General features: G+C 33.0%; 1 protein-coding gene across 1 annotated transcript in view; it reads right to left on the bottom strand.

Moving 5' to 3' along the window:
* Positions 1-14,503, bottom strand: part of LOC139522339 (uncharacterized) — a 161,064-nt gene that overhangs the window by 76,765 nt on the left and 69,796 nt on the right. Inside the window, exon 4 of the mRNA XM_071315903.1 lies at positions 1,938-2,078. Within this exon, the coding sequence (XP_071172004.1) occupies positions 1,938-2,078 (141 nt within the window). The remainder of the gene's footprint in view (positions 1-1,937; positions 2,079-14,503) is intronic.

Raw genomic sequence — 14,503 nt, 5'->3', positions numbered from 1 at the left:
CAGCACCTGCATACGGGGTACATATATCCCAATTGATACGATATTCCCGTGCTTGATTTCCTTGATAGAGGGCTGAGGCTCACAAGGAAGCTATTAAACCAAGAGTTCCAAATGGGGTGAAGTTGAAATCATCCCTTCGTAAATTTTACGGACGCCATCACGAGTTGGCTGACCGTTATGGAATAACTGTTTCTCAAATGGTATCGAATATATTCCTTACGTCGTAACAACAATCCCCTTCCATTGCATGAATATGACCTACCGAATTAAGACTATTTACCGGATTTGTTATGACATGAGTAACACGACGGGTGCCACATGTGGAGCAGGATCTGATTACCCTTCCGGAGCACATGAGATCACCCCTAGTTGTTGGTGGGTTCGTGTTGCTTATTCTTTTGTTTTCAATGTCGTGTCATGTGTTTTATTGATTGTCAGTTTGTCTTTTTCATTTTTATCCATGGCGTAAATATATTTTCGATTTATGACTTTGACTGTCCCTCTGGTATCTTTCGTCCCTCTCTTATAGCATTTGGTTGATGTTACGCATAACATATTATTGGCAGATAGTTATCAAAGGTACCAGGATTATAATTTAATACGCCAGACGCGCGTTTCGTCTACATAAGACTCATCAGTGACGCTCAGTTCAAAAGAGTTATAAAGCCAAACAAGTACAAAGGTGAAGAGCATTGAGTACCCAAAATTCCAAAAAAGTTGTGCCAAATACGGCTAAGGTAATCCATTCCTGGGATTCAAAGTTTTGTAAACAGGAAATATAGAAAAATGTCCACCTGACTATATCCACCAGCAAAGGCATCGACCCAGTGGTGTATTGTCTATATGTTTGCCTTTTGGCACAGGGCATCTTCAAAAACTTTTAATGAACCTGAAAAGGTGGTTACCAAGATATTGAGGTCTTCTCGGTTTTTTTTATTTGTCAAAATAAAAGCTTCTACATAATTTACTTGGTGGGAATGATCGATTTACTTCACCACAGCATAACAAAATCAAAATCATGAATGAACTCCATTTAATGATATTTTCAAGAGAGAAAAATATTAGATTCTTCAGTGGTCTCGATTATCAAGCATCTTTATTTTTTCAAATTATAATGTCTGGATTTTGGATGACAAGTTTTAAAAAAAATGGTAATTTATGACAATTGGAACAGTATCTCCTTTTTGAGCGTGTTCAAATGAATAATATCCAAGACGAATAAACAAAAAAGTTGGTTATTGACTTCCTAAGAAATTACATTACGATAATATTATTGAAAAGTCCGAGTGTTTCGATTGCTGTTGGTTAAAGCTACGCCATGAGCGCATTGTACGCCCTTCGCTTTTTCAAATAATAAAGTTCAATAACTTCTAAATGTCAAATCATAAATTTATGAAAAACTAAAGGGAGGTTATCTTAATACTTATAAACCAAAGTTTCATGAAAACTGCTCAAAAACTTATTTTTTATACTTATAAATTATACAAAAACCGTAAAATCACCCCATATTATCACCCCATATTATGAATAATATTTCCATAACTCGGAAATGTAAAATCTAAAATTTATAAAAATCAAAAATCATGTCAATAGATACAAACAATAATTTCTCGAGTTATTGGTGAAAGTGTTTTTGAGTTATTGTCCAAAACCTGGAAAATCATCCCCTTTTAATGAATATTACCCTATAACTCGGAAAGGTATAATCTAAAATTGATAAAAAAAAAACGAATGATAGATCAGCAAATATGAACAATTCCCCAAAGTTTCATAAAAATTCGTTAAAAGCTTTTTTGAGTTATTGTCCGAAATTTTGACAATGGACAGACGGACGGACGAACGAACACACAGACCAGAAAACACATGGGGCATTAAAAACAAGTTCTTACCAATATCTACCGTCAGAACAATTTTCTCAAACGGGTATATCTACTTACCTATACAGTAGACCCCTTCGTTCGTATAACCCTTTTGACAGACACATGTGAAGTTACCATCCGTCTTTAAAAGACATGTATGGACTACACCATCGGAAACACAAGGTGGATTTTCCGTATTGTCACAAGGGTTTTCTGCATCTGAAAACGAGATACAATCTTTAAAACATTAAACTTTAAAGTCTGAGTTGATGCATATAACAACAAGCAGTTACAAATTAATTGTACTGGAACAAAAAAATGCTAAATTGATCTATAACTTGTGATGGTGTAAACTATAAAACAAATATCAAGTCAATATATTCAAACATGACGAAAAAAAGTGTGAATAAAAAGGATAATATATGTAATTTTTTAAGTCCAAGAACCATAACTCGGCACAAATCATCAGACCGAAACAAAATTCGAACTTAGTCTGTATCTTGTAATGATAAAACTACATACCAATTATCAAATCAATATCTTCAAGCATGACAAGTAAAAGTACGGAAAACAGAATATTTGAGTGAATTTTCTCCAAGGACCATAACTCTGCACAAAAATTTCCGTTCGGAACAATATTCAAACTTGATCTGTAACTTGTCATGATAAAACAATATACCAAATATCAAAGCAACTATAATACACCCGCGTAATCGAGGGCATTCTCAGCGTAGTTTAAAGTATGTAAAGTGTTGTTGGAAGAATTTTGTGAAATACAGAATGACTGGAGAATTTCAGCAAAAGTATCATAAGTCATTAGGTTATTGGGGACAGGAAAATGTTTTTTTTTACCCTCCACCTTTATTACCGAAGTTCCCAATTTTTGGTTTTCTATCAATTTCAATATGAACATACATTTAGTATGTTATGAACATTTAAGTATGGAGCCTGTAGTTCAGTGGTTGTCGTTTGTTTATGTGTTAGTTACATATTTGTTTTTCGTTAAAATTTTGTACATAAATAAGGCCGCTAGTTTTCTTGTTTGCATTGTTTTACATTGTCATTTCGGGGCCTTTTGAAACTGAGTATGCGGTATGGGCTTTGCTTTTTGTTGAAGACCGTACGGTGAACTATAGTTATTAATTTCTGTGTCATTTTGGTCTCTTGTGGAGAGTTGTCTCAACATGGCAATCATATCACATCTTCTTTTTTTGTAATCAATGAATTCTGTAAAATATTTAATGACTGGAGAATTTCAGAAAAGGTATCAAAAGTTCACATGAATAATTTTAGCGCTTATCTATATATTATGAACATTCATTACTATATAAACAAAGCGTATTTACTTTCAATTCTAAGTTTACTAATCGATCCATGGTGATCATTGATATAGTATACATACCCTCTCCATTTAATAAACTCTGTGACCGCCGTGGATAGTAAACTTAAAAATGATAGCAGATAAAATTCTGAAAATACACTTTATTCGTAGTATATGTATGTTCAAAGTATACAGAAAAACGCAAACCAGAAGTCTAATCTGACTTAAAATTTCGTCCAATGACGGGACAATATCCGGATGCCTTTTTTCTCGTTTTTCTCCTAAAATAACTCAATCTGAATAATCATATGAATGGATGACAAATGCGACTATACACTGTACCTATAGGACACAGAGGCGTGTTGATTAATTTATGTGGAAAGAAGAGAAGCGACACACAAAATGAGGTCTTCTCGTTTAATAGTATAGATATCTTCAAGCACGAAAAAAATGTAGAAAATTGATTTGCCAGACAGACAGACAGACAGACAGACGTTTTGGTTTGTATTACATTTTTCCTCCAGTTTAAGGGTATATCCTAAATTGAGGTAAATTATATGTCCTTTTAAATACCGTTTCGATCTCTAACATCACTGAAGAGACAGTAATTGTGGAAATCCGGATATGGTGTACAAATTAAAGCACCTCATGTTTGTGGCTTTACATCTTTGCCGCAAGTTAATTGTTTTCTATTTTTTATTCAATTAATATAAGATCCATTTTGTTTATACCACCTTGTGAGGAATTTATTTGGCAATCGTCAATGGCAGTCAGCAGAGTTTAAGAACGTCAGTTGTTCGACCTGTCAGTCAAATGCGTTTTGTTTAAATATACTTTTTTTTACCTTTTGGTTTTTTTGAAAATGTTGTTTGTGCTGTATTTAGACCCCTCTACAACGAAATTTGTTTAACATGCACACGTATAGAAATTGCGGTTTTTATCCAACGCAATCATAGGTTTGAACGTTGTTTTCAATTTGGACTATATATAATTCGTCTAAACATCAGCCAAACAATGTTAGATCTGTCAATTTGCTTTCGCAAATTGTTTGTTCTTCCTTCGCCGGGATTCGAACTAATGCTACTGAGATATCGTGACTACAAATCGCCTGCACTGTATCTGACGCGCTCAACCACTCGGCCACCTTGGCTTCACAATAATAAAGCTTTCGGTGGCCGGATGTTACCTTTCCTCGTCAGTTTCAATCTCGCGTCGTAATACAGTACATAATATATAAGGAATGAAGATGGAATTGTTACAGATCAGCTGAAATATCATTGTAAAGTATATATACAGTCCGCCAAAAGTTAAGCACCACCTATTTTTAATGCATTGAAATAGTTTCCAATTATAAAAATCAATTATTCCTCGAAAAAAAGAAAACATTCATGTAGCAATTTTGCTAACATATACCATAAACAAACCTCAAATATAATTTTGGTCACGTATGAAGGTGCTATGCATTTAGGTTTTGAGTTTATAGAAATAGTGTAAATTACACAACTCAGAAACGGAATTTAAGTTTCACTGCGATTTTATTTTTTTACAAGCATTAATCACCCAATATCATTAAAATGTTCTACAAATGATGTTTGGTATGTTCGACAAATTTAATGTCAATAATTGAGTCAATATCATGTGTAACAACATTTCTTCCGGTACAGTTCCATAAAACGACGTCTCATACCCGTTACAAGCCTTCAAAACTTCAGTTGAGGAAATCTAAGACATGATTCATCAAGAATTGCTAATTATGTAAAGATGGGTTTCTGCAAGATATCTGTCAATGGCATCCCAGACATCTTCGATAGGCTTTATGTATGGAGATATGGAAGGCCAAAAGATAGTGTAAATGGCTTTTTGCTCTTTGGACTCGGTTACAATCCTTAGCCTGTGAGGTCTAGCGTTATCGTACATGTACAGCGGTCGTTACCATTTTGAAGCAGGGGGGGATTATCAAAATGAGGGACTACAATGTTTTAGGCACCCCATCTCTGTATGTCTGTCCGTTTATGTGACCATGTAGAATATGCATACCCGCTTACAACGGTATAAGAAGCAACCCCGTACTGTAACACCATCAGGACCGAATGCAGTCATTGGGCAAATGTTGTTTTGGTCACAGGCCGCTTTATTTTCACCTAAATTCGTATTATGGCGTCTACTGGTCGTACCATAAACCGACTCTCATCTGACTAATGAGTGTTTTGCCAGCTTCTCGTGTTCAATCATAGATAATCATTATCCGTTTGAAACATGACTGCACAGTACCTGCCTGTTAGGGCAAGTCACTTGACAACACAACTTGCTCTTCAGTTGCCTCTATGAAGTCGAGGGACCAATGTTCGAACACTAAAACGACCACCTGGAGGAATAGTGTACTTGTAAACGCACATATGCCCTTTAATAAAAAGTTGCTTGACTGCTGTGTCACGGTACTTATCTATCCCAAATATATGTATTTGGTTTGATGTTATATTTGTTATTCTCATAGGATTTTGTCTAATGCTTAGTCCGTTTCTGTGTGTGTTACATTGTAATGTTGTGTCGTTGTTCTCCTCTTATATTTAATGCGTTTCCCTCAGTTTAAGTTTGTTACCCCGATTTTGTTTTTTGTCCATGGATTTATGAGTTTTGAACAGCGGTATACTACTGTTGCCTTTATTTATCGGAGTTCTATCTTTTTGGTCGTAATGAATTGTCTTAGTGTATGTTAAAGGCAATTCAAATCACCAAACATAAATATTTTTTCCGCAATAGTTGAAAACATATTTCCAGTTATATTTCGGTGGTGCTTATCTTTTGGCGGACTGTATCAGTGTATATATAATATATATAATTCGTCTAAACATCAACCCAACAATGTTAGATCTGTCAATTTGCTTTCGCAATTTTTTTTTTTTTTTGTTCTTCCATCGCCGTGATTCGAAGCATGAAGATGGAATTGTTACAGATCAGCTGAAATATCTATTGTAAATAAACTCATCATAGATACCAGAACTAAATTTTGTATATATTGTAAAGGATCCTACAAATTAATGCAAGATACAGTCACATAAATAATTATATCTATAAGCACGTCTGAACCAGTGACACCTCTACAACAGATTTATCCATCGGATCACCAACACTGATGGTGATACAAGGCTGTATACATTCTGTATATATAGTTCGTCTTAACATCAGCCTAACGCAAATATTGTTTTCATCCCTCGCCGGGATTCGAACTCATGCTACTGATATATCGTGACACCAAATAGCCTTGCACTGTATCCATGGCTAGACTACTCGGCAACCGAGGTTTCACAAAATAATAAAGCTTTCGGGGGGTACGTCTGAACCAGTGACGACTCTACAACAGATTTGATCCATCGGATCACCAGTAGCGATGGTGATACAAGGCTGACATTACAAACTGAAGTAAAAACCTTGACCGTACCTTATACAGATTATCAAGAATCAATTATCTCCCATTATTCAGCCAATAATAACTTCCAGAAAACCGGAATTAGTTGCTTATCATTTATCATGTATTCAGAAAATTGATTTTGAATTTTTTTAATGATTTCCCCTTGACGTTTTCATTTTTTTGATTATTTTTTATGAGAGGGAATTCTAAAGTAAACATAAATTAGTATGCTTCTTTGTATTTATGTTTCATGTAACATGCAACATGTTGACGTTTGAACATCACTCTCTATATAAGTGCAATATTTCTAAATTGAAAGTACAGTCGCAAATAGTAAACCGGCATGCTTAAAAAAATCAAATTTTGATACGACCTTTTCTTCAAAACCGTTATAATTACGTTACGTCAAAAATTTTATATTGAAAGTTCTTGTGGCAATAGCTGGACCCGCGTGCTTGAGGGAAATTACGGAAGTCTTTTAGGGACATGTTAATTTACTTTTTCCAATTTTATATAACAAATTATCAATTTGATATAACACATTATCAATTTGATATAACAAATTATCAATTGGATATGACAAATTATCAATTTGATATTACAGATTATCAATTTTATATAACAAATTTTCATTTTGATATAATAACTGATTATCAATTTGATTTAAGAAATTATTTATTTGATATAACAGATTATCATATGTTTAGTAGTAAATACAGTAGTTTTGCATATTTGATAAATAGCCTGCTGTTTAATCCATGTCGCGCAACTTTGATGCGCACCCTTTATCGCATACCCTTTATCACACCCCTACCCTTTATCGCATACCCTTTATCACACCCCTACTTTTTTTTTAATTTTTTTTATTAACATAACGTCAGTTTTTTTTGTTTTTTTTGCTTAAGAAAATTTTTCCTCAAAATAGGTAAATTTTATGAATGACGTCATTGTTTGGTATGCGACGTCACGAACGTCAAGTTTTCATATTGTATGTGACGTCACGAACGTCAAGTTTTCATATTTTTTGGCACACTAAATGCAACTATAAAAAAAAACCACATAAATAAATACAATAATAAACAAAATATTTTTAAAACAACAGCACGCAAATTGTAAGGCAACCCAGGTGCTTCGGATAAGTAATTGAGCAGTTCTTCTGTTGAAATATATGATAAAGCGTATAATACATGGCAAAATCCGTATCACATGCCGTATCACCCTCGACCAATATCATCCCTCGGGCCTAAAGGCCCTTGGGCTGATATTGATGTCTCGGGATGATACGACATATGATACGGATTTTGCCATGTATTATTCTCTATTTATCAATTTTGATATAAGAAATTAAAAATTTGATATAACAAATTATCTATTTGATAGAAACAATTTATCAATTTGATATAACAAATTATAAATTTGATATAACAAATTATAAATTTGATATAACAAATTATAAATTTGATATAACAAATTATAAATTTGATATAACAAATTATAAATTTGATATAACAAATTATAAATTTGATATAACAAATTATAAATTTGATATAACAAATTATCAATTGAATATTACAAATTGTGAATTTCTCTACCAATTATAGTATGATTTTATCATAAAAGTGATAAATTAAAATATTGCGAAGCCCAAACTGGCACATTTTGTGTTTTAATTCATTGTTTATCTGACGTCCAGTGACAAATATCTAATGCATATCCATAACTCAATTTTCTGGTTTAATGTTTCTTTTTTTAACCTTTCCCCTTTTCCCTTTATTTGAGACAGTTTTGGGGACTAGTTCCTCTATTTCATCGTTTATGGAACCTTGTGTCTTAGAACGAACAAATAGAAGATAGAAAAGGGGGCCAAATTGCATATTTTCCAGTCAAAACGAAACGAAGAGTGCTATTTAGATATTGGTGTTTCTAGGAACATAGAAACATGCAAGGATAAAAAAAAATGCTTCACCTTTTTCAAAAAGCCTGGCATGTTGCTTTATTAATTTCATTAGGAATATGAAAGGATATGTTAAACATCCTTCATTCATCATTGCATTTGTCTAAAATAAATTTGTTGCAATGAATATTTTTGATTTGGAAAATTTTTGAAACATGCGCGAGGTAAATTGGAATTATTGTGGACTTTTAATTTCTGTTGAACACATAACACGTAATATGTATTATGTGTTAGGCTAAGGTAGGTGTCCAGGTGTCCATATGGTGTAAGGTAAGGGTCCATGTTCATGTATTAGACAATATGTCTAGGTGTCCATTTGGTGTAAGGTAAGGGTCCATGTTCATGTATTATGCAATACAGTTTAGAATCACGGCCGACACTCGGCTAACCGAGAGATTAGTCGGTTAATCTATATTGAGTATGCAGCTATATGGGCGATTGGTCTGTTAATCGTGTTGGTTATACGTCTGTTAAGAGTAAAACGCTTAATTTAATGTTAAACTCTATTAAATATACAGATTTTTGGCATGTTATAAGCACCAAATCAAAAAAAGAAAAGTGTCTGACAAAATGATATCTATCATAGAACATTTTGCACTTGTAAAAACATTTCTTAGTCTGCGCAGTTTTCAGTAAAACAAAAAGGCGTCGCGCAAGTATGTAGTATTTATGCTTATACGCATAGCAATTTTTTTAATGAAAGGCGAAACAAACAAATTTAGATATCATTTAAAGGACAAAAAATAGTACTGTGGTTCTATAAAATAAATTGACATTAGTAAATATTTCATAATTGTAAAATAACGTGAATATTACCACGTTTTAGTGAAAATTATGGGAATAAAGTCTGTTAATGGGTTGGACAATTGAAATTGTGTCAGTTGAGAGTTATTTATCCACGACAATAATTTTATATTTTCCCCTTGAAAAATTTAAGAATGAGATAAACAAAAATGACAATACGGTCCCACAGTATTCTAGAAGGAGCATTTTATTTTGACTTTCTTTGCATTTTATTGAAGGGTGTGTCACTTCAATATAGCGTGATATGGATTGGCCTCTCAGTGGAATATGCATGATTTTTTTATTGATGTTTTCAATCAGCCTTAATTTTTGTGTCTGTGTGAAGTAGCACGTTCTCAATTTCGACTGAAAATGTCTTTCTAATACAACACAGGGTACATATAACGTGTTCTTATTCACATATGAACATGATATTTGTCACTGGACGTTAAACCTTAATTCGTCAGCATCATCCAATTGGTTCTTTTCTTCTATTACTTAATCATATGTTGTTTACAAATCACTCTAAAGAAGTAAACTGAAAGAAGCGAATGCAGCTACATTTGGTTATTTTAAGTTTCAATTAATTTTATTCTGTTTAGTTCCTTTCTACATAAGTGCAGAGGAGAACTACAGTTGTCTATGGTGGCCGGTGAAGTTCATTTCGCGTTTTCGCGATTTCGCCTTTCATATTCTATAGGGCGAAAACACGAAATCGCGAAAAGGGAAATCGCGAAGTCTAAAACGTGAAAATGCGAAGTCGAAAACGAGAAATCGGTTTCGCGTTTTCGACTTCGCAATTTCGCGTTTTCGCCATATAGAATATGTAAGGCGAAAACGCTAAAGCGCTAAAACGCAAAATGGCATTAACCTGCCACCATAGTTGTCCGCATGTAAACTTCTAGAATTTGTCACCAATATAAGTACATCGCAATCCGTTACTGTTTCAACAGCCATCGGTGTTTCATGTGTGTATTCTTAAACGAGTATTATTTTTCTCTCGCTTTTATCAATGTATCACTCTCTACTGTTCTTATATAGTATTCCAGATTCTCGTGTATACCATGAGGGTCCGGATTGGGGGTATTGTTTATTTCTGTATTCTTTAAATTGTTATGTCATTTTTTTCTACATTTTATTTATCTTACTCGTTATTCTTTCTTTATTTTTCATATTTTGTCATCCCAATATATTTTACTTACTGATGTTTAGTTACATCTCTGATTTATATTCTGGTTACCAATGTAGATGACAAATGTGTGTCATTCATGACAATTAAACAGAATCAACATGATTTATGCGATCATTCTTGGATGAAATTAATATTACTTTAATATTACACTTTTTGAAACCATTTTTATCAATTTTCAATTTCATGTGTTGTTTCCGTATATGTTATGTTTCATTGCTCATGTATTGTTTTCGTATATTTTAGCCGCTCGTCTTGAGCCTACTCATTTGATCCGATAACACCCCATCTATATAGCATTGCCAAATAAAATTATAATTTTATTGCCATTCATAACTCTTAACAGACCAATTAACAGCATCCGATCCATAAACAGACCAGGTTTTAAATAAAGATTGATTTATGTCACCAAAATACAGATGTTCGTGTAGATTTTTCACACAATGATTTCAATATGATTAACAAACATAATGCCTTTATTTTTTCGATGTTCAAAATATTGAATGCAAGTAAATTTAACCAATGTGTCATTTTGTGTACATGTTATGTGTGTAAAATGTGTATAAATTTATTGATGAGTAAACCGCCTTTTCATTTTATAGATCTTACATCGAAGCTAGAAAAATAATAATTACACCACTGAATTCAGTACATTGAATTGTTTTGTTAGACATGAATACTTTTTATGATGAACATATATTTAGAAAGTTATACAATGAAACATGCTGAACTTTCAACGATTTTCTCGATAACACCTGATTAACAGACTTAAGCCAACCCGATTAACAGACCAACCGCCGATATAGCCGCATACTCAATATAGATTAACCGACCTATCTCTCGGTTAGCCGAGTGTCGGCCGTGAGAATGTCAGGTGTCCATACACTTATCAATCAAAATATTATGTTTATCCATCCATGATTTAAGGAATGTGATATTTTGAAATAGAATATGAACACTCATGAAATGATACAATAAAATGTTTTTAAATTGTAATATTTAAATGAAGGGTATTTAAACGATAACTAAACAGAATAGTCAAGCATAAAATGAACACTAATAAATTTCAAAATAAATGTAGTAAGACATCTGATTTATTTGATGTAACGAACACCAATTCACAATTATCTAACATGACTAAACAGAATTGTTAAGCATATAATGAACACTATAATATATTTCAAAATAAATGTTGTAAGACATTATTAGATGTAATATTAATTTCTTCACGAACACCAATTCACAATTATAATAACCATAATAAAATAAAACTATAAATTTAAGGAATTTGATATTTTGAAATACAATATGAACACTCATTAAATGATACAATAAAATGTTTTGAAATTTTAATATTTTAAACGATGACTAAACAGAATTGTTAAGCATAAAATGAACATTATAATATATTTCAAAATAAATGTTATAAGACATTATTAGTGTACAATTTCTTCACGAACACCAATTCACATTTATTGTGAAATATTGGAGGCAATAACCATAACAAAATAAAACTATAAAAGACGGGGGAAAAAATTATTTTATAGTAATGGGGTTTGACCAGGAAATCGAACTACATACCTGTGGCTGCTATTCTATAGAAAAATCACACGATTCTTATAACTACTTTACATCATCTTACGTCAGAGTTTGTATACAGGATGGATGAAATGAACAGAAGAATGTATGTTAAAGAATGGCAGAAAACAATAAGACTGTCTGCTGATACGTTGAGAGAGAGGATGAAGTCTAACAAGATCGTAAATTTGGCGGTGACAGAGTGATAGTATATGTGTTGTGAATTGGGAAAAGTTGCATGTGTGTAGGTCCGTTAAGACGAAACATTCCAGTATTTTGGACAGTTTCCTTTGAATTAAATTCAACTAATCGAATTTAAACCGTGGGCAACGTTGGTTTATATACATATTTTTTCGACAATAGAGGTTCTAACAACGACAAAGGTATTGAGACACATTGAAAAGGCAGAAACGACGGTAATAAGCGTGATTTTAATCACCTATTTGTCAACTTAGGGAGCTACCATTTGATTTTTATGGGGGGGGCTAGGATGAAAAATTTTGTCCTGCATTTTTTTTTAGTTGTAATCTCTGTCCTGCCTTTTTATTTTTCACTCTGTTCGGTCCTGCCTTTTTTTTTTTTAGTTTATCCTGACTTTTTTTACCTAAATTGTCGTCCTGCCTTTTTTTTTACTCAAAACTCCTGTCCTGCCTATTTTTTTCAAATTTCATCCTAGCCCCCCATTAAAAATCAAATGGTAGCTCCCTTACAGCCTTTTAAACCCTTTTCTGTGTATTTCTATACAGTCCGGAATGCGGTTCGATAAAATTGCTCCTGTCAAATCATGTAATTTCGCTACCTCCAATGGTAGACGCTACAACGATTGATGTCGTCAAGAAAGCTACGATTAAAGGAATCAGCTAGAAATTAGACGATCACCATTGGTATAGGTGAGTTGTTTAATAGTTGTTGCATTGAGATAAATGCATGTTTTGGATTAATTCATAATCAGGAATAGCTGGGAAGGAAAGAAACATGTTGCTACGTGAACACAGAAAGGCCGGGGCGAATTACAAAAAAAAATCTAGAGACGATCGTTCTGAGTGTGCCACCTACACATTCAAACGTGTACACAAGCACAGTATTCCCTATCTATGTAATGTGTTTTTATAATTATGTGATATAGGGCAAAAAAAGTAGCAATTTTTTGTGTCGTGTTGTTAAGCATTTCCAGGGGAGATAATGTTATTTTTCACGGTGTGTTTGATAGGTTTGTTTCATTGTAACATTATAAAATACACACTCATAGAGTGGATTTAAATAGCCTCTCACACTCAATTAACTAAATTTCAATTATCCTATTTACCGTAGTGCTATTATATAAGAATTCGGAGGTTCATAGCACAAGTATTCAACGTTTTTATATCGGATTTTTTTTACTATAATGGAACGGTTCATAGTAGAAAACAAAAATCCGATAAAACCCTTGAATGTAAATGATATGAACCTCAGAAGTCTTATATATTGTCCTTTAATATAAGACCGGAGGTTCATATCATTTACATTCAACATTTTCTATCGAATTTTTGTTTACTTTAAATGTTGAACGGTTGAACGGTTCAACATTGGTAGTTAAAAAAAATCCGATAAAAATTAATTGTTCAACATTGATAGTAAAACAAAATCCGATAAACATGTTGAATGTAAATAATATGAAACTCTGAAGCCTTACATTATTGGACTATCGTTTTTTAGTCCTTTATCCTAACTAAATGTTGTTTTTTTTGTGGTGTATATTACACCAAAAAAAAGGAGGGGGGGTCTTTTAAAAACACTAAAATACCTTAACAATCCTACAATATCTGATACAGAATGAGAGATATATTTCGTATTCTAAAACTAATTTTTCTCACATGTTTGTTAGATTTGTTACAGAAAGAGCTCTAAGTTCCGATCCGTTTGAACGGGGAACATGTGGTTGCAACCCCTTCTTTAATTGCGTGTTTGATTTTTTGTTTGCAGTGTCGAAAAGGGAGAAAGACAGCAGTGTGGCACCGTTAAAGTCCACAATTCCTCTAAAGTCCACAACACCGCTAAAGTCCACAACAATTTTACGCTAAAGTCCACAACGCCGTTAAAGTCCACAAACTTTCCGCTAAAGTCCACAAGAAAACACCGTTAAAGTCCACAATAACATTAAAGTTCCGCTAAAGTCCACAAAAAAGCACCGTTAAAGTCCACACCATTTTTTCTATTGTTAAAAAATGTATTATTCGTTATTTTTATCCCGTTCGTACAATACAAAGCATGGGCCTTTCTTCTCGGTAGTATTTTTTTTTTATCTGTTGGATACATGAAAAAAGGACAGTATCTGTATATGATTTTTTTCCATTAACTTTGATCTCTGTATTATGATGATGATGGCCAATTTGGACATCATTTCTAAAAAGTTTGTAAATTCGTACGTTAA

This window comes from Mytilus edulis, chromosome 1 (assembly GCF_963676685.1).
Source record: "Mytilus edulis chromosome 1, xbMytEdul2.2, whole genome shotgun sequence".
Lineage (NCBI taxonomy): Eukaryota > Metazoa > Mollusca > Bivalvia > Mytilida > Mytilidae > Mytilus > Mytilus edulis.
The sequence above is the reverse complement of the archived record's forward strand: the minus strand, read 5'-3'. Positions and strand labels throughout refer to the sequence as shown.